Raw genomic sequence first — 27,510 nt, 5'->3', positions numbered from 1 at the left:
AGGATATGCAGTGGAATGTTGGGCTATCCAGCCACCGACCAGTGAAGTCCCCATGCTGGAGCTGGCCACTCCAAAACCCCTTGCAAACGAAGCTGCTGTAGCTGATCTTTTTTTTTTCTCCCAGGCTCTCATCGAGGTGGCAGTTTCTGTTATTTCCTCCCCCGTTTTTCCTTCTTCCTGCACTGCTCTCTGTGTGTCTGAAGCGCCTGGGTCTCATCTCCCGAACATAAATTAAGAAGATTATAGATTTGGTATTGTGGGCGTTCAACTCTATTGATAAGATTTTTTCATCAAAGTGACAAGGTCCTGGAGAACCAGCGTGTCCTGCTGAAACTCATGCTGTGGGGTACGTCATGGATTTGTGGGGAGTGTGCAAGATGATGTGTCTCTCAGTCCTGTCTCATGAGGATGTTGAAGACGTTTATATATTTGGAATTATGATAGCAGGGACTCTGCTTTTTGGCAACAGCGGGGCTCTGTTTTATTGACTTTTGAAGCAGACGGCGGCAGCAGTTTCGACCATGGTAAAGCTTCCGAGTCAATGTGAATGTCTGGTCCATGTTGTGGGAACTTTGAATCGTCTGGTTTACGAGCTTAACCGTAAGGTGGAGGCGATTGAGAATCGCAGGCCACTTGCGACTTCTGGGACTCGTTAGCGTGGTGTGTTCAACCTTCAAGGAGACTCATAGCATGGATCAGTGGAATGGAATCCCACAATTAGGCATTTTCGGAACCAGAACGCCCAGATGTATTCAAGGCTGAAGAGAAAGTAATCTGTCTGCCTGAAGAAAAAACAAGAATCAAGCTCATCTAAATCTGACTCTTGATGGCCTCGGAGACAGGCCGACTATCAATTTCTCCTGGGACATGAGTACCCAAGGACAAAAGTTTCATCTATCGCGCACTTGTTCAGCACTCCATTGACACTAGATCAGCACGGCCCATCCGCCTACGCCCCCACTGGCTAGCATGGATCAGTGGAATAGCCTTAGCCAAAAGACAGGTGGCGGAGTACATGATTTGTCAAATGCAGGCCACAGGAGTTATTGAGCCATCTGACAGCCCATGGGCTGCACCTGTGGTCCTGGTGCAAAAGAAGAGGGGCGGATGACGGTTTTGTGTGGATTACTGTTGCCTCAATGCCATCACTAAGAATGATTCATACCCCCACCACGAATCGATGATGCTCTCAACCAGATCAGTGGGTCTAGTTGACTTAGCTCCCTTGACATGCGGAGTGGCTACTGGCAAGTAGAGCTTGACTCTGATGCTAAGCCAAAGACTGCCTTTACCTTGGGACATGGACTGTGGCAATTTTGTGTGATGCCGTTCGGCCTCTGCAATGCACCGGCCAACTTTGAGCGCCTTATGGAGAGGGTGCTGGTGGATGTCCCCCACAACCACTGTGTGGTGTACCTTGATGACTTGCTAGTGCACGCCAGTAATTTTGACCATGCTCTAGTTCACCTGAGAGAGGTTTTTGGTGTCATTCGCCAAGCTGGACTCTGGCTGAACCTGGCCAAGTGCAACCTGTTACGACGAGAAACATCAATTCTGGGCCATGTGGTCAGCACCCAGGGAGTTACCATCGAACCCACCAAGGTAAATGCAGTCCAAAACTGGCTGACTCTATCCAGTGTTCGAGAGCTCCGAAGATTCTTAGGCCTGGCTTCCTACTACCAACAGTTTGTCAGGAATTTTGCCTCTGTCGCCAGCCCTCTCCACCAGCTGACTGACAACGGCCGCCTGTTTGTATGGAGTAGCAGTTATGCCCAAGCCTTTGAGCATCTCAAAGCAGCTCTCACATCAGCTTCAATACTGGCTTACCCCCAAGAACAGCTGCCCTTCATTGTGGACACAGATGTTAGCAATGAAGGAATCGGGGCAATCCTCTCCCAGAAGGGTGGAGGAGGTGAATGTGACCAGTTGTAGTCGTGCAATGGAGGTCTGACTGATACCAAACAGGAGTGAATTGCAGTAATCAAGCCTAGATGTAATGAATGCATGTATTACTGTCTCCAGGTTATTTTTGGACAATATGGGCTTCAGTTTAGACAGTCGCCTCAGTTGGAAGAAACATGATTAAACAATTATGTTTACATGATTGTTAAGTTTCAGGGAAGGGTCCATTATCACACCCAGATTAGTGACTCTTTGTTTTTCTGACAGGGTTAGAGTGGAAAGGTTGAATGGTAGGTTTTTTTGATGCCTCAAATCTTGCCCTGTCTAGGACAAGGTGTAAGAGATCTTTTTTATAGTCTCTCCTCATGTTTTCTTCCCTTTTCTCATCAAAGCAAAAATATTATTTTGAACAAGAGGGCCACACTTTTAAAGTAGCAGCTTTGTTCACTCCACCCATCTTTCGGACGACTGTACGTACATGTTCTCGTATCTCGGTGCAAAGATAATAAGCTTATTCTGATCCTTCAGTTTTCGCATTATATCCTTTGTGGTAATGAGTGAGGACTCTCCTGGTAGAATAAAACATCTTCCTCCTGATGAAAGGGAACGACTCTCAGTGCCAATGAAGTTTTTAGAAACTTTAGTTTACTTTACAAATTGAAGAGTTTACCTAAATTTTAACATTAGTCTTAAATTTGAATAACATCTCTTCTCAAAGTTAAAACTATTTACATCATTCACTTTCTGAAATACTATTGGTTTATGCACTCATATTTCATACTTCCCATAATTCCATAACTGAAAATAAACCTTACAGATTTTAACCGAATGGGCTTTGTGTTTTTTATTCAATTGAGGGGGATCACAACATTGCCAATAATTCACTATAATTTTTAATCAAGGTCGGTCCAAATTTATTTGACAACTTTTGAACAGTTAGGGTAAACATCTGTTAAAAGGTGTATTGTTGGTTCCAACTACTTATTCCTCTACTAAGGTAAGAAATGATCCTGCACTTAATAAACTTATAAATCACACGTAAAGCGTTTAAAAGTAAATTATAAATATGAACTGGCTTCAGTGGTGATTTTAGCCTCTTTTTGGGGGTGCTCAAGCACCCCTAAATTTTATTTCAGCACCTCTGAAAAATAAACCATAATTAGTTGAGCATGCATCAGGAAACCATAATTAGGATTTTGCAAGGAAACTCTGTTCTCAAACCTTAGATTCACCAAAATATTAAATAAATTTGGAATAAATGATGACAGTCTTAAACAGGCCAGTAAAATCTTTTTTTTTTTCCAGTAGTCGAATCTTTGACCCAACTGTCAATCTAGTAGGCACGCCAGCAACTGACCAATCAGTGACCTCAGTTTGTCCTGAAGTTGACACCCCTTGCCTGCAGAGCTGCAGCTTTGCACTCATAGAGGTTTCAATAATGAGTTTACATTTTTTGTTTCATGTTAATCTCCTATACACCAGAATGCAGGAAATGGCATCTACTTTATTCAAAATTCTCTGGGGGAGGACCTGGAGAACCCCCCCCCCCCCGGCATTCCAGCATCATTTGGTTTACAAATTAAGCCCTGTGTACATCTCATTGAGTATGTATAAATAATACACTATATTATTTTAATAATTATACAATAGGTCATTATAAATAATTATGGTATTTTTTGACACTATAATTGAAAATATAAGATACCAAACCACTTCCTGAAGTAGTTTCAGGACAAAAGACTGCAAATGAGGCTCACCGATACTTCCACCTTTTCACACCAGTACTTTGTCTTAGAGATAAACAAGAATAAATTCTCTATATACAATAAAAGTGATCTAATTTCACATTATCATCAGTAATGGACACACAGCCTGCGTAAAAGCCTTCAGTGTTTTTATTTATTTCATTGACAAGCAGCAAGATCATGTTTGTCACTCTTTTTTTACATTTGAAAGTAGATAATAGCCAGTATAGCAGTTTTATTACAATATTTTTCCTAATATCAGTACACTTAAAGAAAATAACACACAACTGCAAACGTGAGAAAAGAAAGCTCGTGTATTTTACCTGTCGCCACCAGTGTCACTGATGTCTTGCGCTTTTCTGTCTGGATTCTTTTTCCCCTCCATCAGCTCTTTCTTCTCCAACAACAAGAGGCATTTTCTTTTTTGACGTTTGACGCACAAGTGCGTGGCACTGGTGATGTTGTAAACAGTTTAAAAACCAGGATGAAATGGGTCTTCTGGGTGGAGTCAGCAGGCGGTCCGACATGACACGATGACGTTTATTCAGAGATGGAGGCATGAGTCCTGCTTTAGTCACCGCATAGGATCACAGCAGACACTGACAGTCCAGAACCTAAATGGGTAATTGGGACCGGTTTATGGTTTGTTTCTGGCCTGTTAGTCACACAGGTGAGTCTGTTAGGAAGTGCTGCCTCGCTCGGCTCCTCCGCCTACGCCACATAGCTGTATTCGTCAGCCGAGGTCTGGCTCCGCTCGATGTACTGCTTATCGATGAGCACCTCGATGCATTTCTTGATCATGCTGATACTGGGGTTGAACCTGGCTTTGGACTGATTAATGACCTGGAAACAAGACAATAAGAAATCATTTGTCAACACAAGCTTGATCTGACAACAACTAGTGTGACCAGTTCAATTCAGTTTATTTATATAGCGCCAATTCACAACAAAGTTGTCTCAGGGCACTGAACAGGAACAGAATAACAGAAGAAACAGAAAATGTTGTTATCAATAAAATAAGACATTTCTTTATGTATTTTCCTACTTGTAAATACTCAGTTTATCAACAGGTTCAATTAAGGACAAAATATCAAATACATTTCATATTTTCACATTGCATTGTTAATTACTATAAATGATTTTATTGCAGGAAACAGCTTAGAATTGTAAGCATTGTTTTGCCATTTGAATTTAACAAGAAAAGCACCTAAACAATTATTTGTTTACTCGAAATTATACCAAAGGTGTGTCTCAGTCTAACATTTGCTTAATAAATGTACTGTAATGGTCAAATTAGCTGCATTTTGCTAGGGCGGTGCAGCTGTTTTGACGGTTCCAAGCAGCGAGAAGAATGATGGTGGGGAGACTATGGCAGGCCGATTGAGTCATTAATAGCTGGTGAAGATTCTCAGTTATCCAGGACAAGGTAAATTCAAAAAATTTCAAGACAAAAACAATAAAGTATAAATTATCGAGCATGTTTTTTTTTTGGTTTTGAACAAGTTTGACATGACTGTCGATGAGGAAGAGGGCCGGCACCACAGGAGGGAGCTTGCCAAAGACACCAACTTAGCACCAACATAACTGGTTTGTTCCACTTTGGAGTAAGCTGTTTGGGGGAAGAATCAGTTTTGTGTTGTGTTTCCTTGACTGATGAAGCCTTCCGGATGGAAGATAAAACATTTCAGAAAAAAAAAAAGAAAAAAAAAAAAAAAGAAACTGTCCAGATGACCTGACTGAAAATTGTTTGATTGTATACCTGAATTATTGAGCATGGACTTTTTTTTGGTTTTAATAAAGTATAAAGTATAATAAATAAAGTCCAGGTGTTTTTGTCTTGAACTTTTATGATTTTGTCATTTTAGCCACATTTATCTATTACATGATACAACAGTATGCCATACTGCTATTACTATCCTTCTGCCATCTAGTGGATGAAAGTGGCATTGCTCAATTTTAGTTTTTTTTTTTTTCAGTCAGAATGAATGGAAACAGTCATATCTCAGCCAAAAAAATGGTTTGTAAATATGGAAAAAAATCCATAAAGATGTCGCTTCGGCCTATAAGTTGCAGGGCATGTAAATTATGCAAAAAACTGTGACTTATACGCCGGAAAATACGGTATTTTGTCCAGCCATAAATTTAAAAATAGTAATTGTCCAACATACAGCTGTGCTCAATTTATTTAACTATAGATGAAATAAACATTTATTTATTTTGTTTCATTCTCCAGAGGTAATGCTTGATCTACAGCACAGAGCAGACATAGTTAATTTGTTTCTTTGGGTGTTCTGCTGGTAAACTCATGAACTGCAGCAGCAGTTAATATAAAATCGCTGTCAGTTTATTAGAAAGGGTTATATTTATGTACAGACCAAACATTGTAAATGATGTCAAACTATAAAGCACCATTGTAATTTAACAGGCTTAGTTTGAGTGTTCCCGCTCCACAGTACCATTAAAACTAGTCTAAAGATGGAGACGGACTCCAGAACATCCAGGCACAGTGCACGTTGTGTTGTCAGCTGAGTAGGAGCTCAGCCTTCACTCCAGATCCGCTCCAACATGATCCCCGAGGATTAGACTGTCATTCCAAACATCCTTCGCTAACAAAACACTCTTAGCTCACCTGCAGGGAATGTAACATTCAAACACACCCCTACACACCTGCTCCATTTACAGTACTTTCTACTACAAACACCACCGGATGCCACGGTACTTTATGGATTTATTAAAGTCAATATTTTAACGCTCAAGGCGTCACTTTGTACTGCAGACGTCAACAACAGTCCTTGCACATTATCATCTTTCATTTCACCTGAATCCTTTTGACATAGACCTCAGTAAAAAGATAATAAAGCTCACTCTGAGTGGTGTGTAGCCCACATTACGTTCCCTGAGCGCAACAACAAAATGTGTGGAAACGTTTCCACCCACCTCCTGGATGAGGGCGTTGTGTCGCAGCACCTTGCGGGCCTTCATGATTCTCACTATAGCAGCTTGTAAATACATTTTGCGGTCCTCATCTACGGCGCTCCTCGTCTGCTCCATCTCCTAAACTCCACACACACATTGGGATTAGGATGACAGCTGAGCATGAAGAGAAGCTGACACATCCAGATGTTGGCCGTCTGACCTGAGGTGTGTCTTTCTGCATCGATGTAGTAATCTTGAACTTTGTTCTTTTACTGCTGAAACTCATATTTAGTGAAAACGTAGACTCTGTTTCAATCTCCTCCTGTGGGCAAAGACATGGTTTAATAGATGTTCTGTCTGTTTTCACAACATGAACACAACACAGATTCTCCACAAATGCTCAGACTTTTTGTGAATCGTGGTTGAGCATCTTGACGTCCAGCAGTGACTTGATGGTCTTCTGCAGCTCCTTCTCGTTCATCTGGGTGCCGTCCTGCAGCTCCTTGTACGTCACCGTCTGACTGTTGTTGAAGGCTAACAGAACAGCCATCTGATACGTGGTCACCATGGCAACATAAGGCTTGGACAGGTAGTTCATTTTAACGTCACCTATGAGAAAAAATAATGTTGAAAATGTGAACCTGCTTATTAAAAATACTGTTTCACAACGTAAAAAAAAAAGAAAAATCTTAATGATTTTCTTGTGCAATGTAAAAAAAAATCTATATTTTAGATATATTTTTTAAATTAACTAAGCTAAGGGGTGGATGAGATTCACCCGGAGTTCCTTAAGGCTCTGGATGTTGTAGGGTTGTGTTGGCTTACGCGACTCTGCAATATTGCATGGACATCGGGGGAAGTTCCCCTGAATAGGCAGATCGGGGTGGTGGTCCCCCTATTCAAAAAGGGGGACCGTAGAGTGTGTTCCAACTACAGGGGGATCACGCTCTTAAGCCTCCCTGGTAAGGTCTATTTGGGGGTTCTGGAGAGGAGGGTCCATCGGATAGTCGAACCTCGGATTCAGGAGGAACAGTGCGGTTTTCGTCCTGGTCGTGGAACACTGGACCAGCTCTACACTCTCAGCAGGGTCCTGGAGGGTGCGTGGGAGTTTGCCCAACCGGTCTACATGTGCTTTGTGGACTTGGAGAAGGCGTTCGACCGCGTCCCTCAGGGAACCCTGTGGGGGGTAGTCTGGGAGTATGGGGTACCGGGCCCTTTGATACGGGCTGTTAGGTCCCTGTATGACTGGTGTCAGAGCCTGGTCTGCATTGCCGGCAGTAAGTTGGGCTTGTTCCCGGTGAGAGTTGGACTCCGCCAAGGTTGCCCTTTGTCACCGATTCTGTTCATAACTTTTATGGACAGAATTTCTAGGCGCAGCCAAGGTGCTGAGGGGATCTGTTTTGGTGGCCTTAGGATTGCTTCTTTGTTTTTTGCAGATGATGTGGTCCTATTGGCTTCATCAGATTGTGATCTACAGCTTTCGCCGGAGTGGTTTGCAGCCGAGTGCGACACGGCCGAGATGAAGATCAGTTCCTCCAAATCCGAGGCCATGGTCTTGAGCCGGAAAAGGGTAGAGTTCCCTCTCCGAGTCAGGGAGGAGGTCCTGCCCCAAGTGGAGGAGTTCAAGTATCTTGGAGTCTTGTTCACAAATGAGGGAAAAATGGAGTGTGAGATCGATAGGCGGATAGGTGCAGCATCTGCAGTGAAGCGGGCGCTGTACAGGTCTGTCGTGGTGAAGGGAGAGCTGAGTCAAAAGGCGAAGCTCTCAATTTACCAGTCAATGTACGTTCCAACCCTCATCTATGGTCATGAGCTTTAGGTTGTGACTGAAAGAACGAGATCTCGGATACAAGCGGCCGAAATTAGTTTTCTCCGCAGGGTGTCTGAGCTCTCCCTTAGAGATAGGGTGAGAAGCTCGATCATCCGGGAGGGACTCAAAGTAGAGCCGCTGCTTCTCCATGTAGAGAGGAGCCAGTCGAGGTGGCTCAGGCATCTGGTTAGGATGCCTACTGGACGCCTCCCTGGTGAGGTGTTCCGAACACGTCCCACCAGGAGGAGACCCAGAGGAAGACCCAGGACACGCTGGAGGGACTATGTTTCTCGGCTGGCCTGGGAATGCCTCGGGATTCCCCCGGAGGAGCTGGACCAAGTGGCTGGGGAGAGGGAAGTCTGGGCCTCCCTACTTAGGCTGCTACCCCCGCGACCCGACCCCGGATAAGCGGAAGAAAATGGATGGATGGATGGATAACTAAGCTAAAGTTTTACCACACCAGCTAATTAAACGTTTAATACATTTTATATACATTTCCATGTCATTTTAACACTTTAAAAGAACTGTAATGTGTCAGTTTTAACTTGGACAGATAAAAAATATATTTCTCCAAATTAATTATTTGTATGTACCGTAATTTCCAGACTATAAGCCGCTACTTTTTCACAGTTGGGGTTCGAATCCACCAGCAGTCACATGCCGAAGTGTCAATGGGAACCCCTCATAGCCTCTGATGTGTGTCCCATCAGTGTATGAATGTGATCTAAAGTTCTGATTATTCTTTTTAGAATGATTTGTTCAATTAGCTTTGTAGAGATCTAGAAGAGTGCTATATGAATGGGTAAATGAGGACACAGATTGTTGTGTAAAGCGCTTTGAGTATCTTGATTAGAATGAAAGGCGCTATATAAGTACAGTCCATTTACTTTTTTCCACACACTTACTGTGGCTACTTTATGAAAAAAAAAAAAAGTTTTTGATGGGCTTACAAGCTTCCTGCCACCAAAACATTTAGCCTCGTGACACCGGAGCGCTCACATAGCTGCCCAAGACACATCTCTCTTGGGGAGTGGGTCCTCATGACTCAATGAGAATATATGTATAGAATATATAAATAATGTATAAATAAAGGTTAAAAAAAAATCTGCCCAATGAAATTACAGAACACATCACAGTGGACGAGTGAAACCAAGTTTCTCCCATTCTCCCCTCCACGTTGTGCTCCCAGGGAGGGGTGCACAGTGTGCAGGAGGAAGATGAAGATAGTGATCAATGACTTCCTGGTATGTTACTGTATTTATTTTAACCAGCTTTGTTACCGGCACTGTTCAGGAAAAAGCATTTACTGTACATATTTGTGGATGTTACAGTACGTATTGTGGCATTCTGCTGTGGTTGACTGCTGGTCACATGGCCTCAGGGAGGGATTATGGGTAGAACTTATGTTCCTGCGGGATCAATAAAGTTCTCTCTTATCTTGGTGATTAGTCTGTTCTTAGCATAGTTTTTGTGTTTATTATGTGCTAGTTTGTGTTAGGCCAGGGCTATTCAACTGGTGTCCCATGGGCCAAATCAGGCCCATGGAGGAGCTCAGTTCGGCCCACCAGTGGGTTCATTTTTAAATAAAACTACATTTTAAACCATATAACAAACATCAAAGTTCATGCTCAATCATCCAGGTGCAAAATCCAATAATGGTCAATCAGGTCATCTGGACTGTTTCTTTTTTGTGGAAAGACGTTTCGCCCTCTATCCAGAGGGGCTCATCAGTCTGAGGAGTCCCAAGTACAGTATTTTTCGCCCTATAAGTTGCGGGTTTTTGCATAATTTGAATACCTTGACTTATACGCCGAAGCGACGTATTTAAGGATTTTTTTCCCCATATTTATAAACCAATTTTCGGATGAGATATAACCGTTTTTATTCATTCTGACTGAAAATATTGAACAATACAATTTTCAGCCACTAGATGGCACTCGAATAGTATGGCGTGCTGTTGTGTCATGTATAAGGTAAAAGTGGCTATTAATGACACAATCGGCTTGCCATAGTCTGCCACAGTCGTCCAGCTCACTTGGAGCAACGGTCAAATCAGCTTCATTTCGCTGCACCGCCCAGGCTAAATGCAGCTAATTTGACAATTGAAGTGCATTTATTAAGTAAAAGTTCAACTGAGACACACCTATACTATAATGTCGAGCAAACAAATAATTGTTTTTAGGTAGTTATCTTGATAAATTTCAATGATATGCGCAGCGACTCGTCCATCTGCGCGTTCCTACTTCCGCATATTGGCTTTTGAAATGCAGCTGATTTGACTGTAAAAATTGCATTTATTAAGGAAAAGTTAAACTGAGATACACCTTTACTATAATTTTGAGTAAACAAATAATTGTTTTTAAGTGTTATTCTTGTTAATAAATTCCTTCCATGCACAGTCCCACGGCCGCCATTTGGCAGCCAATCGATTTTTGGCACAACACCGGCCCACGTTTTCGGGTTGTCAGTGGTGACACGTAACAAACGCGACGCGTCAGCAGTGACACATAATAGATACGACGTATACAGCAAAGTGACATATTTATGGATATTTCCACTTTATTAGACATATTTGGACTGATGGTACACGCTCTATTCAACCACTGCTCGACTGCCTGGCTGACATCAGGGACTGGATGGCTTTCAACTTCTTAAGTTTCAATGAAAAGAAGTCTGAAGTCATGTTGTTCCCTCCCAACGACACGATCACAAACCACTGCATCGACCTCTCCGCTCTAACCCTGTCAGAAAAACAAAGAGTCACTAATCTGGGTGTGATAATGGACCCTTCCCTGAAACTTAACAATAATGTAAACATGATTGTTAAATCATGTTTCTTCCAACAGAGGCGGCTGTCTAAACTGAAGCCCATATGTCCAAAAATAACCTGGAGACAGTAATACATGCATTCATTACATCTAGGCTTGATTACTGCAATTCACTCCTGTTTGGTATCAGTCAGACCTCCATTGCACGACTACAACTTGTCCAGAATGCAGCAGCCCGATTTTTAACCAGTACAGGCAAAAGAGAGCACATTACACCAGTTTTGGCCTCACTGCACTGGTTACCGGTTCACTTTCGAATCCAGTTCAAAATACTCCTTTATGTCTACAAATCACTGAACAGTCCCCCCCCCCCCCCAATCTCTCTGATCTGCTACAACCGTATGTCCAGCCGCGTTCCCTGAGGTCAGCGGACCAGTTGCTCCTCACAGTTCCAGGATCTTGTCTTAAGCGCAGAGGTGACAGGGCCTTCTTTGTAGCAGGACCAAGACTTTGGAACGAGTTACCTCTGCTTGTCAGACAGGCCCCCTCCCCCTCGGTTTTCAAGTCCCGTTTAAAAACCCACTACTATTCGGTGGCTTTCAACACCAGATGATCTGTGTTTTGATCCTGTATGTTCCACACTGGTTTGTCGTCATTATCTGCATTGTTTTTATGTCTATATTCTGATTTACCTCATTTTGTATATTGCTTTGTGTGTTGTCTGTTGTTTTGTCTGTACAGCACTTTGGTTGGCCTTGTCGCTGTTTTAAGTGCTCTATAAATAAAATGGTATGGTATGGTATGATGTGACTTACAGGGTGGTGCGACGTGTACGGCGGAAAATACGGTAAACTGTTTTCCCCACTAAGCACTAAAGGAGTGTACTGCTTAGTGGGGAAAACAGTTTACTTGGGACTACTCAGACTGATGAAGCCCTCTGGATAGAGGGTGAAATGTCTTTCCACAAAAAAGAAACTATCTAGTTACTTAATGACAATAACTGCTGGATGTCCGGCCCCTGAGCTTATGGCTTTTAGTAACTGTGGCCCCCTGAGCAGTTTAGCTGAATAAATGATAAATGTACGGTACTTATATAGCGCCTTTCTATCTGATCAAGACACTCAAAGCGCTTTACACAATCTGTCCCTCATTTACCCATTCATACAGCACTACTAGATCTCTACAAAGCTAATTGAACAAATAATTCTAAAGACACTAATCAGAGTTTTATCACATTCATACACCGATGGGACACACATCAGAGGCGATGAGGGGTTCAGTGTCTTGCCCATGGACACTTCGGCATGTGACTGATGGTAGATTCAAACCCCCAACTCATGCATTGGAGGATGACTGCTCTTACCACTCAGCTAAAAGCCCTGAGTTAGACCATTCACTAGAGAATCATGAGTGAGAGAGGTAGTTGCCATGAAGACCTGTGGGGTTCACTCTTGTCTGTGTGTTGAACAGTAAGATCGAGTGTAGAAAACTCCACCTGGTGGTTGATTCTTGATCTACAACAAGAGCTGCACATCTCTCTCTGTAGCAGTGTGCTGTCATGCTTCAGTATTTAATTAAATTTAAAAATCTTTGTGTAAATATCTCATGTTACAAAGTGTACACCCGTGGCCTATAGACGAGTGTGGCCTATATATTTACAAAATAATTTCTTGTTAAATTTAGTGGGTGTAGCTCAATAGTCAGGAGCGCTCAATAGTCCAGAAATTATGGTAGATAATAGTCTACAAAGCACTGAATATGACTAAATAAATAGCTAAAATATGAACTGTTTGAGAATTTTCCGAATGAAAAACACATTAATTGTGCACATCAACTTCAGATGAAATTAAATAATTGTGAAGATAAAAAAGGAACAAAGCGTTAGGAGTTGTACTGGAAAACTCTTCTGTTCAATATGCTGCATTCATAAGTTTAGAAAAGTTCTTGGGTTTGTTACCTGTGCAGAGAAAGTGCAACCAAGTCAGCTTCCTCCCACTGAAGTGCTGATTATAAAACCGCTCAAACTGAAAAGGAGAAGATGAAGTGTTACTTCGTGACGTTTCAGAATCACTTTGCTACAGATCAGTGGTTCCTCACCATCTGCACGCTCTTTTCTAATTCTTGAGGAATGGCAAACGTGGATGAAGGGACGTGAGTCAAAGGCCAAGCTCCAGCCTGCAAAATGACACAAAATATAAATGTCAGGAGCTAATCCTGAAGACGAGACAAAGATAACACTGAAGCCCTATCACTGACGGAGTTCAACAGTGAACGTTTGTAGCTTGTCAGATGGGTTTTTCTGAAGATCAGAAAAAACTGTGTCTACCACAGATGGGACAAAACGTCTCCAAGAGCTCTGAGTTAAAATTAAACAGGAAGTGCAAGTGAACATTTTGGTGCAAGATATTCGAGAGGGTAGGAGTTACGCCGTGTAGAAGAACAGAGCGAGTGGTGAATCCTGACACCTCCCTCACTCATGGTTACACTACTGAATGACCCAACACAAACTAACACATAATGAACACATGAACTAGGCTAAGAACAGACTAATCACTAAAAGAACAATGATAAACAGATAACCAAAATGAATAGTAATGAACGGAAATTCAACCCATAATCTCTCCCTGAATAGGGCTGTATACCGAACTGAGGTCCTTTTATGGCACCGACCGACGCGGATTGAAACGTCACTCTCTTTTCAGTGTCATGTTTCGGTATTGGCTGTAACGTGTCACGTGGTTTCAGCACGCAGGCAGGTAAAACACCAGACATATGACAAACAGACTACGTGTTTACACCCAGAGCTGTATAGAGCTGCCGTACAGCTCTATGTCAATGATGCTGGTTACGCCCACAGACGGGGTTCACGTGTGCAGCGCGTGTGGCGTCGAACGGCTTCAATTTACGAGCAGAAAGTTGTTCCATGTTTGTCTTCAAGGGGGACCGCAGCCTCCCCCCCTCCTCTCAGCGTTAAAGTCAGCCTGTGAGTGTAGAACGGCCTGATTCAACATTTCCACAGCCGGATTCTGCTTCGCTCCAAGGACGGAGCTGTGTCTGGGATTTCAGCTGGTAAGGTTATGTTAACGTTACTGCAGCTTAACACGTGCATCGCGGGGAGTTAAACTATGATCCATGTAACGCTAACTTTAAGATATTAGCGCATGGCTTTATTTTATGGCTAGCTATGTAGCTAGCTAAACTCAGACGCTAACTAAAGATTGACAGTAACAAATAAAGCTTGTAAAATTGTGCTCATCCATCCAGTCAGCTGGTTAAACAGTTCACCTAATGTTCGCTGTTTGTTTATGTTCTCCTCAAAGAATATTGTTGACCAGTTAAGCCTTTATCTCTCAGCCTAGATAATGGTTTGTGAGCAATAAGAGCACAACCATGTTATTGTTGATGTTTTATGTTCTCATGTCAATTAGGGAAATGATTAGAGTCCTAAACCCCGGAGAACCACAGAGAAGATTCAGGCAGAGACACAGAGGTACAGAAGTCTATATCAACCCTAACCTCAGTGAATCCAGTGACCTGCTGGTGGAATGTGAGGGACAATATGTCAGTGCTATCAAACTGACAACCAGGTATCTGTTTGTGCAACAAGCATCATCCACACCCTCAGAGTGAACATTTTCTACTGCTGGAGACACCATCAGCCAGGAGCGGGCTTGTTTGTGTCCAGAGAAAGCAGACATGTTGATGTTTCTGAAGAAAAACTGTTAAGTGAAAAGGTCCTCAGTGTGAAGCAGTGAGCATTAGACACTGACGTGTCACTGGTTTGAAACTGTTCTTTTGAACTGGAAATTATTTGTTTATTTTCATGTAAGAAAACTGCTTGGAATAGAAATACCAAAGTTAAAAAAATAAAACACACAATATGTACTGTAATGTGTAACATAATTTTCTTCTTGTTAGAATTAATATTAATTACAAAATTGGTACCGAAAAAAGAACCGTCCAGGAACCGACACCGAAGTGAAGGTACCGACACCGGTACCAAATTTTTTAGAAAGGTACCCAGCCCTATCCCTGAAGCCACGTGACCAGCCGTCAACCACAGCAGAATGCTACAATACTGGTAACGTCCACAAACACGTACAGTAAATGTTTTTTATGAACAGTGACTGTAACGCAGCTGGTTAAAAAAAAATACAGCAGACTACCAGGAAGTCATTGATCGCCATCTTCATCTTCCTCCTGCTGAAAGCTGTCCTGCTAGCCTGAGCATGTGAGTCACATGCTCTGCACATGCAGGGGCATCCCCCTCCCTTCTTCTCCTCCCCTCCCCGTTACATTGGTTCGACTGTGACCTGTTCGGTCATTTAAATGGTCAGATTTTATTTAACCTTTATTCATACAGGTAGTCTCATCAATACACGTCTCTCATGGGGGGTGGGTTCTCATGACTCAATGAGACTGCATCACTGGTTCATTGTGGTTTGACTGCTGGTCACATGGCCTCAGGAAGGGATTATGGTTAGAATTTATGTTCATTGTTAATCAGTTTCAGTTAGCTGTTTAGCATTGTTCTTTTAGTGATTAGTCTGTTCATGTGTTCATTATGTGTTAGTTTGTGTTAGGACATTCAGTAGAGAAACCATAAGTGAGGGAGGTGTCATGAAGACCTGTGGGGTTCACTCTGTCTGTGTGTGTCAAGAGGACCCACCCCCCAAGAGAGATGTGTATCGGGCTGCTATGTGAGCCCCCGGGTGTGACGAGGCTAAATGTTTTTGGCAGCATGAAGCTCGTTAGCCTGTCAAAAAATAAAAATCCATAAATTAACTGCAGCTTTGTATAAGCCGCAGGGTTCAAAGACTGAAGAAAGTAGTGACTTATAGACCAGAAAGTACAGTAATGCACCCTCCTTTAGTGGAGAGTCCACTAAAGGAGGGTCCAAGCCCTCTGAGGAACTTGGACCCTCCTTTAGTGGAGAGTCCAAGTTCCTCAGGGGGCTTGCATCTATCTACTGGTTGGGGTGCTCACTGACCTGTAACACGTAGATCTGGAAACTGATCCCCAGGTCCACCACCGTCTCCTGCGTCTTGATAAAATTGTTGAACTTGTTGTTGAGGTCGGCGCTCACGCTCATGTCGGTGTACATTCTGTGAAGTTTGCTGGTGAACTCGTAGCCACAAGCTTGCTGCAGAGTTAAAGGGAGAATCCGTGTTTCACCAATAATACAACAAATGTAAGACATACTAAAATGTTCCTGAGTCACACAGGAAATGTAACAAACTTAAAAATTTTCAACTGAATGGCACTTTTAAAAAGTACAATTTCTTAAGACTTGGGTAGAAATATAATTATGTTTCACCTTTAGTTTGTTGATCATGGCTTCTTCTGAATCCATTGATAATGATAAACCATGTATTAACCGCTTTGCTAGCATTCTGGCATAAAACTATAAAAACAGAGTATTTTAGGACAAATGATACAAAAAACAGACAACTTTTTAAATTATTTTGTAAATTATAACAGCAATTGTGCGAGTACCTTTTGAAAGATGTCCTTGTCATCTATGTACTTAAAAACTGTGATAAAGCTGGTCAGCTTATCTTCCACCTCGTTTTCTGTCATTCCCTTTGCAGATTTTTTCAACAGGTTGTCGCAGTATTTTGCCAGCTGGACGGAGACACCAGGAGGGGAAGGATTTGGTCAAGACAGCGTGTTTAACACAAAACATCAGAGTTCTGGTGCGTGTGGACTCACAAGTTCAGGGGCTTTGCAGATGGACTTTGGCTCTCTGAAGTTCACAACAGACGTCAAAGCCTATGAGAGAAAACAGACAGAACTATTAGAAAAAACTTAAAATGTCAGCGGGCTGATGGCGAGACCATTTTTCTTCTGTACGTTTTTCAGCACGTAACTCTTTCAGCAGTTTTTATTCTATTTCAACAATTCATGCATCAAAACGTTCGGCTCATTCCTGCTGTCACTTTTGGTCTTGGTGCAGTTTTAACTTGTTGAAATATTTAGCTTTTTCAGCCATGTTTTTCATTCATTCAACCTTTACTTATACAGTTAGTCACACTGAAAATGAATGGAGCTCTTGATGTCCTTCAAACCATTTTCATTTCAGTGTTTTTGTTATTTTTCCAGCTTTATCTTCTTTTCCTGTTACTTTCAATTCAATTCAATTCAGTTTATTTATATAGTGCCAAGTCACAACAGACGTCATCTCAGGGCACTGAACAGAAACAATTACAACATACACATAACACAACATAACAATAACAATATACATTTAACAGACACTCCATCACAGAACTCTCATCTTGAGCAAGCATGAAGGTGACAGTGGAAAGGAAAAAACTCCCTCATGAGGAAAAAACCTTTAGCAGAAGAAATCTAGAGATGTTTCTGCTATTTTCTGAGCCAATTCCACTTTTTGTGCTTTTTTCAACACATTTCAACTTTTTATGCTCATTTCAACCTCTATCTGCTAATTTAAACTTTTTCAGCCACTTTTTTGCTCTTTTTGGATTTTTTGTAATCTATTCAGCCTCTCTACCCATTTCAGCTTTTTCTACACATTCTGCAAGTTTTCTGCTGCTTTCCACTTTTATTTTCCTGCTTTCATTAAATGTCAGCTGTTCAAATTCAACTCTCATTAACAGTTTAGTGAACAAACATTTCAAACCTGGTTTTAACTTCCTGAGCACCTGTCAGTAAAAATCTTTCACCACTGAACTTTCCCACTGCATTTTCACAGGAAATGTAATTTCTCTAGTTGTAACTTTTGTGCTTATCTAAATACAAGTTAAAGTTACAAAATGTACTTTAAAAGCTAAATTAATCAATTGGATGAATTTAATCTCCAGTTTTAGCTTCTCTCCAAGCTCCCTGTCAAATTCAGAACAGAATTCAAAATCTTACTTCTAACCAACAAAGCTCTCAACAACCTAGCTCCATCTTATATTACAGATCTTGTTGTTCCAAATTTTCCCAACAGAGCACTTCGCTCTCAGACTGCAGGTTTACTTGTGGTTCAATAGCTATGTTTACATGCGCAACATTTTTTGACCGGATTGAAACGTTTTCAGATTAAATAATTCAAATGTATTGTTTACATGGGCACAATCTGTTCATGACGAGCGTTTACATGCAGCGGGCTTTGTTCTGAACAGAAGTACTGACATGCGCAGAGTGGTAAACTCCCCTTAAAAAAAAAAACACAGAAGAAGAAGTTCTACTTCCGGGGTGAACGTAAACAAACCTGAGCACCCAAAATGGATCCGCGACAGGTTTTAATGATGGTGGAGACGTTACTGCACTCCCTGACTGAGCTACAGGTGATACAGATCATTTTGAGCTCTTTCAAAGTTTCTAGTAGAAATGTTGTGTCGCTCACCGACCAGTTTTGCTTCCCCGACATGCTAATATTATTAGCATTAGCCAGGCGGAAAGGGCAAAGTCGCACATGCGCAGTCAGGTCAGTTTTTCACGATCAGATAAAAACGAACAGATCAAGCGTTTACATGCACACCAATCGGGTTACAGATCGGCGTAAACCACCCGTTTCGTTCTGATCACAAATTATATCGGATCGCGCCGAATACACAAAAAATAACCCGAACGGAGTGTTTACATGACACACTTTTATTCCGATCGGCCATATGATCCGGTTACTTATGTCCATGTAAACATACCTATAGAGTTTCCAAAAGCAGAATGGGATGATGATCTTTCAGTTATCAGGCTCCTCTCTTGTGGAACCAACTTCCAGTTTCTGTCAGTGAGGCTGACACATTCTCCAGTTTTAAGACTGGACTTAAGACTTTCCTTTTTGATAAATTCTATAGTTAGGATTGGCTTGGGTTTCCTGAGCTGTCCCTTAGTTATGCTGCTATAGGCTTAGACTGCTGGAGGACAAACTGACCACATTTCTTCACTCTGCTGCTGTCTTTATTTACTCTACTCTACCTGTTTGTATTTGTGTGGGGCGGCTGTGGCTGAGTGGTTAGAGCAGTCGTCCTCCAATGCAAGAGTTGGGGGTTCGACTCTACCAGCAGTCACATGCCGAAGTGTCCATGGGCAAGACACTGAACCCCTCATCGCCTCCGATATGTGTCCCATCGGTGTATGAATGTGATAAAGCTCTGATTAGTCTCTTTAGAATGATTTGTTCAATTAGCTTTGCAGAGATCTAGTAGAGTGCTGTATGAATGGGTAAATGAGGACTGTAGTGTAAAGCGCTTTGAGTATCTTGAAATAAAATAGAGAGGCGCTATATAAGTACAGTCCAATTTACCATTTTGTCATTATTTCTATCAACATGTTTTTTTGCTGTCTTTCCTCCTATAGAAAGTTCACATGGACCTGTCCTTCTGTTTGTTTCTCCTTCCTGTCCTCTCAAACCCAGCTGGACAAAGCAGATGGCCGTTCATCCTGAGCCTGGTTCTGCTGGAGGTTTCTTCTTGTTAAAAGGAGTTTTTCTTTTCCACTGTCTCCTTTGTGCTTGCTCAGGATGGGAGACTGTGATGAAGTGAAGATTCAACGAGTCTGCTGCTTCCTTAGATAGAGAACTTTTACTAATTGTCTTTTTTAATGTATGTAAATGTTTTTTTACAGACCTGAGACAACTTGTGTTGTGATTTGGAGCAGTAGAAATAAAGTGAATTGAATTGAATACATTAGGAATGTTGTATTGGCCCTGGACTTGCGACCTGTCCAGGGAGTCCCCCGCCTCTCTCACAATGACACCTGGAGATAAATACTAGCTCCCCCCATGACCCGAAAAGGAAAGCAGGTCAAGAAATGGATGGCCAAACGAATGTTGCATAAATGAGGCTGCAGTACCTTATCGAGAGCACTCATGAAGTGCTGATCTCCATTTAGAACCGTGTTAATGAGCTGAACAAACTTGCTGTGAACTTCCAGAACTGACTCGACAAACAGAGTTGGCATCTAAAGTGGGGCATGAGAGACATTTTAGACAGGTGTCTACAGAGTTCCTAGCCACCATAGTTAAAATAAAAACAGCTGTGAATCCAGACAGTCTCACACATGGTTACATGACTAACGTTTTCCTGAGAGAGGTTACTGGTGCCTCTGATGCCCTCGTTGTTAATGTGGGCCTGCAGCTCTTGGATCATGTGAGGTAACCCACTTGACACAGCTCGCAACAACGTATACATGTTGGCCATGTCTGCACAAAAACAACAAAATCATCATCAGCTTCACTTAATACGGCTGCTGTATACAAATACTCCAAGTACATATCAGGAAGAGGCAATGTAAGGGAACAAAACAGACTGACCTTCTCTCTTCTCCTGCCGAATGATGTTCTGACACTCCCCATGCAAGAACTGCAGGTGATCTGCCACCATCCTCTGCTGGCATTCATGAATGACTTTGCTGTAAGAGCTGGGGTGCAGGTACTTCCGACATCGGACCTCTTCGTCTTTCAACCGTGCCAAAACCTGGAGGAAGATGCAAAAAGATGACAGTTCTGTTTGTCTGGAAGTCATGGGACATCGTTGTGAACCATAGCAACATGCAGATAATTTGATCAAAAAGCCTTCTGATGACAGGAAGAGTTTGGTCAGTTCAAAATTATGTGCAAAAGTTTGAAAGAATTAGCATCTTCTTGATAAGTGACATTAGCTTGAAGAAACAGAGTTTTTGTTTGACAGAACTGATGAGCCAACAGCTAGTCTGAACGCAGCTAAGATGATGTGGATTGGTCCTAGGTATGTGCGATATGGCATAAAATTTATATCACAATATGCATTGTGAAGGGTGGCAATAATATATATCACATGTTTTTTGTATAAAACTTGCAATAGGAATTTTTTTTATTTTAAAGCGTTGGGTGTCCTTTTGCCATAATTTATTTTCAAAACTGCTATGCCACAAAATAATATCAATGAAGAAAATTCCACTACTTGGTCTAAAGCAGAGGTGTCAAAATCACTTATAAAATGGGGCAAAAATTAAAACCTTTTTCAAACTAAGAGCCCATGTCAGAAACTACATTAACTCAAGTTAGATACCCAACATCTTTTCTGGGTCAGAGGTTCCTCAGCAAGAGTTTGATTGGTCTCATTTGACATTCTTTGTGGTGCATTTGACATCATATTCAAAGATTACTGAAAAAAATTCAAGTGACAAAAGTATTTTACATTTCTCATCATCTTGGGGGGCCAGATAAAACGTCAAAGAGGGCCACATTTGGCCTCCGGGCATTGAGTTTGACACCTGTGGTCTAGAGAGTTTTTAAATAATAAACAAATCAAGTATTAGGCTTCTTTCTTGTAGTGCAAAACAGTGCAAAATATATCAAATGTATCTAAAAAAGTTAAATCTGGTCCTCTGGACATTCAAAAAACAAACAAAGCAAAACAACAAAAAAATGTAGAAACGTTTCGTCTCTCATCCGAGAGACTTCCTCAGTCTGAGGTGCTGTATTCAGCACAGTCTCTTAAATAGCACCTTCTCAGAGTGGATCAACCAGTTTTGCGGCTAGAGCCATCAGTGTGCTAATGATCCATTGTTAGGCTGATGGTCCTTCTTGAGCATGTGATCAGCTGGTTTTGGTTGTCAGCAGCAAAACTGGTTGATCCACTCTGAGAAGGTCCTATTTAAGAGACTGAGCTGAATACAGCACCTCAGACTGAGGAAGTCTCTCGGATGAGAGACGAAACGTTTCTACATTTTTTTGTTGTTTTGCTTTGTTTGTTTTTTTTGTTTGTTTTTTGAATGTCCAGAGGACCAGATTTAACTTTTTTAGATTTTTCTACCTGGATTATTGAGCTTGCATCAGGATATATCATATGTAGTTTTAGCCATATGTTTTAAACAAAAAAAAATGTTGTTAACTCTTAACAGTTTACAGTCTTCTCACTTAAGAAATGAACAGCTACAGAGCAGCATTTTACACTGCAAACACTTCACCCTCCAAACCTCTAGTCTCCTTCCACTTTAAGGAGACCTGACACAAAATGGCGGCCACTTTCCTCTTTGGCTTTGACCAGAGTGTCTCGCAGTAAAATCACACAACACAGTGTTCTTTTCACAGATCAGAGAGCAGGTTTCTCTAAAGCTGACCAACACTTACTTTAACTTTCGAGAGGAAAAAAAAACTTGCAATGGAACACAGCGTTTTGTGCATGCGTCTGAATACGGCAACACTACGGCAAGCCGGTGTTACACCATATTCTGTGACCACCGTATGTATATTGTGATTGTAGGGGGCACAGTTGCATTTTTACATCAAACTATGCAACATCTGATAAACTATCATATTCTGTGACCGTCTACATTTCCATAATAGTCATGATCTTTGTGGGCAGATGTTAATTTTGTTAATGTTTATATAATAGTGTTTATCAGATATTGCAAAGTATGGTGTAAAAATGCAACAGCGCCCCCTATGGTCACAATATATGGTGGTCACAGAATATGGTGTAACACCGGTCCTAGTTAGCTTGTAGCTTTGCTACTTAGCTTTCGAAGAAAATACTTTAACGCCACTTACGCACAGTTTTCAACTAAAAAAAGTAACGATTAAATCTGACAACTCTGATTTTACATCAGATTCAGTATTAATGCAGTTAGCCGGTAGAATACAGATATCTATCATAGGCTAAATGTCTATAGTTTCTACCGTGTACCGTATATTTTGCGCATTCCTAATTGGTGCCATCTTAAAACAGCTCAGATATCAAAAGGTTCTTAGATCATGCAAATGCTTTTTATGAGCTTTCTACACTGCACACTATTTTTCAATAGACGCTTATTTATGTTGAAGTGCAGCAGTGACAAGGAGCACTTATGGGACATCCAGACATCACATCTGGCAGGAAATTGATAATTTTTCTACTATATTACCCAGAAAACATGAAATTAAAGGTTTTAATTAAAGTCTGACTGGTATGGAAATTTTGTCTGTCGCTGATACTGTTATCGTTATCGTTGATAGGCGATATAACTAAATAATTTTTAGCTTTGTCCACCCCAAGAATCTAAGAAAACAGTGAGTGGAGAGGGACTTGTTTATTTAGTGCAGCTGTTAGCAACCATGAAGTTAAGCCAATCAGATCCACACTTTAATGAGACCCACAGTAGGTTAACAAGGTCATAAAAACAGTCTTCCTAAAGTGCATTCACATTTTCTATTCTCCATTATTCACCATTAAAAACCAGCCACTATAGGGAGCACAAGCAAGTGTATCTCTTGTGCCGGTCTCAAGCACAGGTAAATGGTGAGGGTTGTGTCAGGAAAGACATCCGATGTAAAACGCTTTTGCCAAAACTATAATGCGAGTTCATCAAAGGGACACCACACCAGATCGGTCGCGGCCCGGGTAAACAACGACTTCCACCGGTGCCTTTGACAAACAAGGTGCCGGCAGAAATTGTGCTACTGCTAAGGCTCGCACAGACTCAGGCGGACCCCAGTCCGCGTGGAAACTGCGTGCACTGTCCACAGACTGTTGAGACTTCATACTCGAGCGCCCACCTTGAACGGCTGCAGACCAGCTCCGCAGGCAAGGGGCGTTTACCTTCGGGACAAATTGAATTCACCGACTGGTCATTTCTTGACATGCCTACTGGATTGATTGACAGGTTGCAAAAAGAAGCAAACAAAAAACGAGAGCTGTCAGCAAATGGCAGCGGTGTTCTGTATGTTGTTAATAAAAATTCTAAAAAAATTAAGAAAAACAGGGAGGGCTGGCCCTGCAGCCCACACATCAGACCAGCCCACCAGGAAATCTCCAGACCCTCCTGCAGCCACGCCGGACCTGATTTTAATTCGCTCGTGACAAATTCCTTCATTTCTCACAATTTCAGTCATGGTGTTAATGGAGGAGGAAGAGATCACTTGCCTCTTGGCAAAAAAAAAAAAAAAAAAAACTAAAGAAAAGGCCCGATCAGGGATGAAGAAGGGGAATTTAATTGTCACATACCAAACAGTCCGTCACCGAGCAGTTTATTGTGTAACACCGAGTTTGCGTACGTAAAAAATGATCTTTGTATGGACATATCCTACGGACGGCCGCTTCGAGTCTAATCCGGTAAGCGCAGACCTCTGCGGACTGAGGTCTGCCCGACTATGTGGGAGCCTTTAGTCAAAGACCACAAGGAGGGAAATGTGTCAGGAGACAGAGGGAGAAGAAGAAATTTAGAGAGGACATAGAGGTAGTTGGAGTGAGGACAGAGGATGAAGAGGACAGAGTGAGATGGAGGAAGATCTTTCAGTTATCAGGCTCCTCTCTTGTGGAACCAACTTCCAGTTTCTGTCCGTGAGGCTGACACATTGTCCAGTTTTAACTGGGCTTAAGACTTTCCTTTTTGATAAATCCTATAGTTAGGGTTGTCTTATACTGCTATAGGCTCACTTCTAGAGGACAAATTGACCTCATTTCCTTACATGAATTGTTAAAATTGAATAGTTTTCATTTTATACTATTTCTATCTTAACATGTGATTCTTCATCTGCAATTGTGTATCTGTTCCTACCAAACCCAGCTGGTCAAAGCAGATGGCTGCTGGTCCTCAGCCTGGTTCTGCTAAAGGTTTTTTCACATGAGGGAGTTTTTCCTTTCTACTGTCTCCTTTAGGCTTGCTCAGGATGAGAGACTACAATGAAGTGAAGATTCAACACAATTTGTTGCTTCCTTAATTCAGTGGTTCTCAAACTGGGGTCCCCGGGCCTCCAGGGATCCACAAAAATATAATAATATATATAATAATATATATTAGGGGTGTAACGGTACATGTGGGTGTATTGAACCGTTTCGGTACAGCATGTTCGGTTTGGACCATGTGCATACTGTTTCGGTTATTTTTACCCTCTTTAAATTTTATTAACGAGAGATTATGCACTGCGGAACTAAAGTTCCTAAGTGTGTTTCAGCACTGTGCTATAGTCTTGCAGCACGCGCAGTATTAGCAGCCTAGCAACTTGTTGCGGTCTCCTGTTTGGGGACATTATGGCTTTCTTGTTAAAAGACAAGTGAACAAATCCAAAGCTGTGTGTCGACGTTGTTTCACGGAGATTGGATCTGCAGCAGCAACACGTCTAACTTGTTAACGCACTTGAAACGACATCATCCGAACATGAACGTCTCTTCTACAGAATAGCAGCTTGTTGCAAAGACCGATAACAGCAGCATTTAAGTCAGAGTCAGGGATTCTTTATTGTCATTCCACCACATGTGGTACATGTGGTGGAACGAAATTATGTACACAGGGTCCCAGTTACATCCAACAATAAAATGTAAAAGAAAAACAATAACATCCAAGATATGAACTAAGAAAAACATCAACTAAAAATACACTAAGCACTGATAGCACAAAAACATTACATTGAACAGCAGCACAAACATGAGCATGAGTCTGTGTGAGCAGATGAGCATGCATGAACACATCAACATGAAACAGATCAGCAGCAACATGATGTGATTTTTCACAGTGATTATTCTGGTTAGAGATTCATGAGTGAACAACCTTTATCAGGTAATTCAGATCAGACCAGAGCAATAACAAAAGCTGTAGGAGTTTTTAAAGCTCTGGATCTACGTTTCTGTTGTTGATGTACCGACTTTAAAGTTGTTGAGCCCTGCTACGACATCCCATCACGTCAACAATTCAGCTAAAAAGTTGTAGCAGCACTTTATGAAAAAGCTAAAAGTGATATTGTCAACAAGCCCTGGACCAGATTTAAAGCCCTGCCACATTCAACCACCTCATAACAACCGTTCAAGAAGAGGTATTGTTATTTTATTATTTTTATCTAATTAACTTTTTTAAATTTAAAATTATAATCTTATTAACTCTTTTTTTTTTTTTTTACCTATTTGTGTTTTATTTACAGTCTGGGACAGAGATAGCAGCTGAGTCTTCCTGTTCAGGGAAATCCACCACAGATCAATTCGAGCAAAGAAATCTGTGATGACTGAACTCTGAACCTTTCCAGGGACCTGTCCCACCTGTGGGAGCAGGTCCAAGAGGTTGTGAGTAATGGTGAGGCCAATACCGGTCGGTCTACGTTCCTACCCTCACCTATGGTCATGAGCATAGGTGAGGGGTAGTGACCAAAAGAATGAGATCATGGATAGAGGCGGTTGAAATTAGTTTTCTCTGCAGGCTAGCTGGACTCTCCCTTAGAGATAGGGTGAGAAGTTCAGTTATCCGGGAGAAACTCGGAGTAGAACCGCTACTCCTCCACGTCGAGAGGAGCCAGTTGAGGTGGTTCGGGCATCTGGTAAGGATGCCCCCTGGGCGCCTCCCTAGGGAAGTGCTTCAGGCATGTCCAACTGGGAGGAGACCCCAGGGAAGACCCAGGACACGTTGGTTGGCCTGGGAAAGCCTTGGAATCCTCGCAGAAGAGCTGAAGAGGTGGCTGTGGAAAGAGATGTCTGGACCTCCCTGCTCAAGCTGCTGCCCCCGCGACCCGACTTCGGAACAAGTGGAAGATAATGGATGTATGGACTGCAAAATTAGCAAATCTCTACCTCTCTATTCCTGCTACCTGTTGTTAGTGAGCGATTTTCTCCACTGCTTGAGATATTCACTGCAACTAGATCTGAGCTCTTGGCAGAAAATGTGGACAAGTTGGTCTTTTTGGCCAAAAACTTAAAACTTGATTAGTTAGATTGTTAAATGTTTGTTGCTGCTTATTGCTCTTGTTCTGACTGTTATTGCATTTATCAAGATTTTTAATATTGTTAGCATAGTTTATTTATTGTAAAGAGTGCCGTTTATTTAAAATATCATCCAAATGGGTCACTTTTATTTATTTTTTATACAAACATATTATTTAGTTGGCATATTTTCAAAATAAATTTTGTAAGTCTTTATTTTGGCTTTTTTGTACCAAAAATTGACCGAGCAGAGTCCTCCTTGAAACTGAACCGAACCAAAATGTGATTTTAGCGTACTGTTACACCCCTAATATATATATATATATATATATATATATATATATATATACACACACACATATATATATATACACATATATATATGTATATCCATCCATCCATCCATTTTCTTTACCCACTTATTCCATTTCGGGTCACGGGGGTCGCTGGTGCCCATGTCCAGCAATCAATGTGCGAGAGGCGGGGTACACCCTGGACAGGTCGCAAGTCCATCACAGGGCCACATAGAGACAAACGAGACAAACAACCATTCACTCTCTCACTCACACCTAGGGACAATTTAGAGTTACCAATCAGCCTAACATGCATGTTTTTGGTCTGTGGGAGGAAACCGGAGTACCCGGAGAAAACACACGCATGCACGAAGAGAACATGCAAACTCCACCCAGAAAGGCCCCTGGACCGGGGTTTGAACCAGGGACCTGCTCGCTGAGAGGCAGCAGCTCTACCAGTTGCGCCACCGTGCTGCCCATGTA

At 41.8% G+C, this 27,510-nt stretch overlaps 2 protein-coding genes across 2 annotated transcripts in view; one reads left to right on the top strand and one right to left on the bottom strand.

The window, feature by feature from the left end:
• The window catches only part of ccny (cyclin Y), a 172,934-nt gene that overhangs the window by 14,332 nt on the left and 131,092 nt on the right, over positions 1-27,510 (top strand). The gene's annotated exons all lie outside the window — the stretch shown is intronic.
• The window catches only part of cul2 (cullin 2), a 40,396-nt gene continuing 16,669 nt past the window's right edge, over positions 3,784-27,510 (bottom strand). The window contains exons 9-21 of the mRNA XM_037694094.1: positions 20,404-20,566; positions 20,168-20,292; positions 19,944-20,051; positions 16,854-16,913; positions 16,638-16,766; positions 16,459-16,545; positions 16,132-16,284; positions 13,239-13,316; positions 13,099-13,165; positions 6,970-7,172; positions 6,784-6,885; positions 6,585-6,701; positions 3,784-4,490 (exon numbers count right to left, since the gene is read on the bottom strand). Coding sequence (XP_037550022.1) covers positions 4,359-4,490; positions 6,585-6,701; positions 6,784-6,885; positions 6,970-7,172; positions 13,099-13,165; positions 13,239-13,316; positions 16,132-16,284; positions 16,459-16,545; positions 16,638-16,766; positions 16,854-16,913; positions 19,944-20,051; positions 20,168-20,292; positions 20,404-20,566 — 1,524 coding nt within the window. The 3' untranslated portion in view covers positions 3,784-4,358. The remainder of the gene's footprint in view (positions 4,491-6,584; positions 6,702-6,783; positions 6,886-6,969; positions 7,173-13,098; positions 13,166-13,238; positions 13,317-16,131; positions 16,285-16,458; positions 16,546-16,637; positions 16,767-16,853; positions 16,914-19,943; positions 20,052-20,167; positions 20,293-20,403; positions 20,567-27,510) is intronic.

This window comes from Nematolebias whitei, chromosome 20, assembly GCF_014905685.2.
Source record: "Nematolebias whitei isolate Nwh7 chromosome 20, NemWhi1, whole genome shotgun sequence".
Classification (NCBI taxonomy): Eukaryota; Metazoa; Chordata; class Actinopteri; order Cyprinodontiformes; family Rivulidae; genus Nematolebias; species Nematolebias whitei.
The sequence above is the reverse complement of the archived record's forward strand: the minus strand, read 5'-3'. Positions and strand labels throughout refer to the sequence as shown.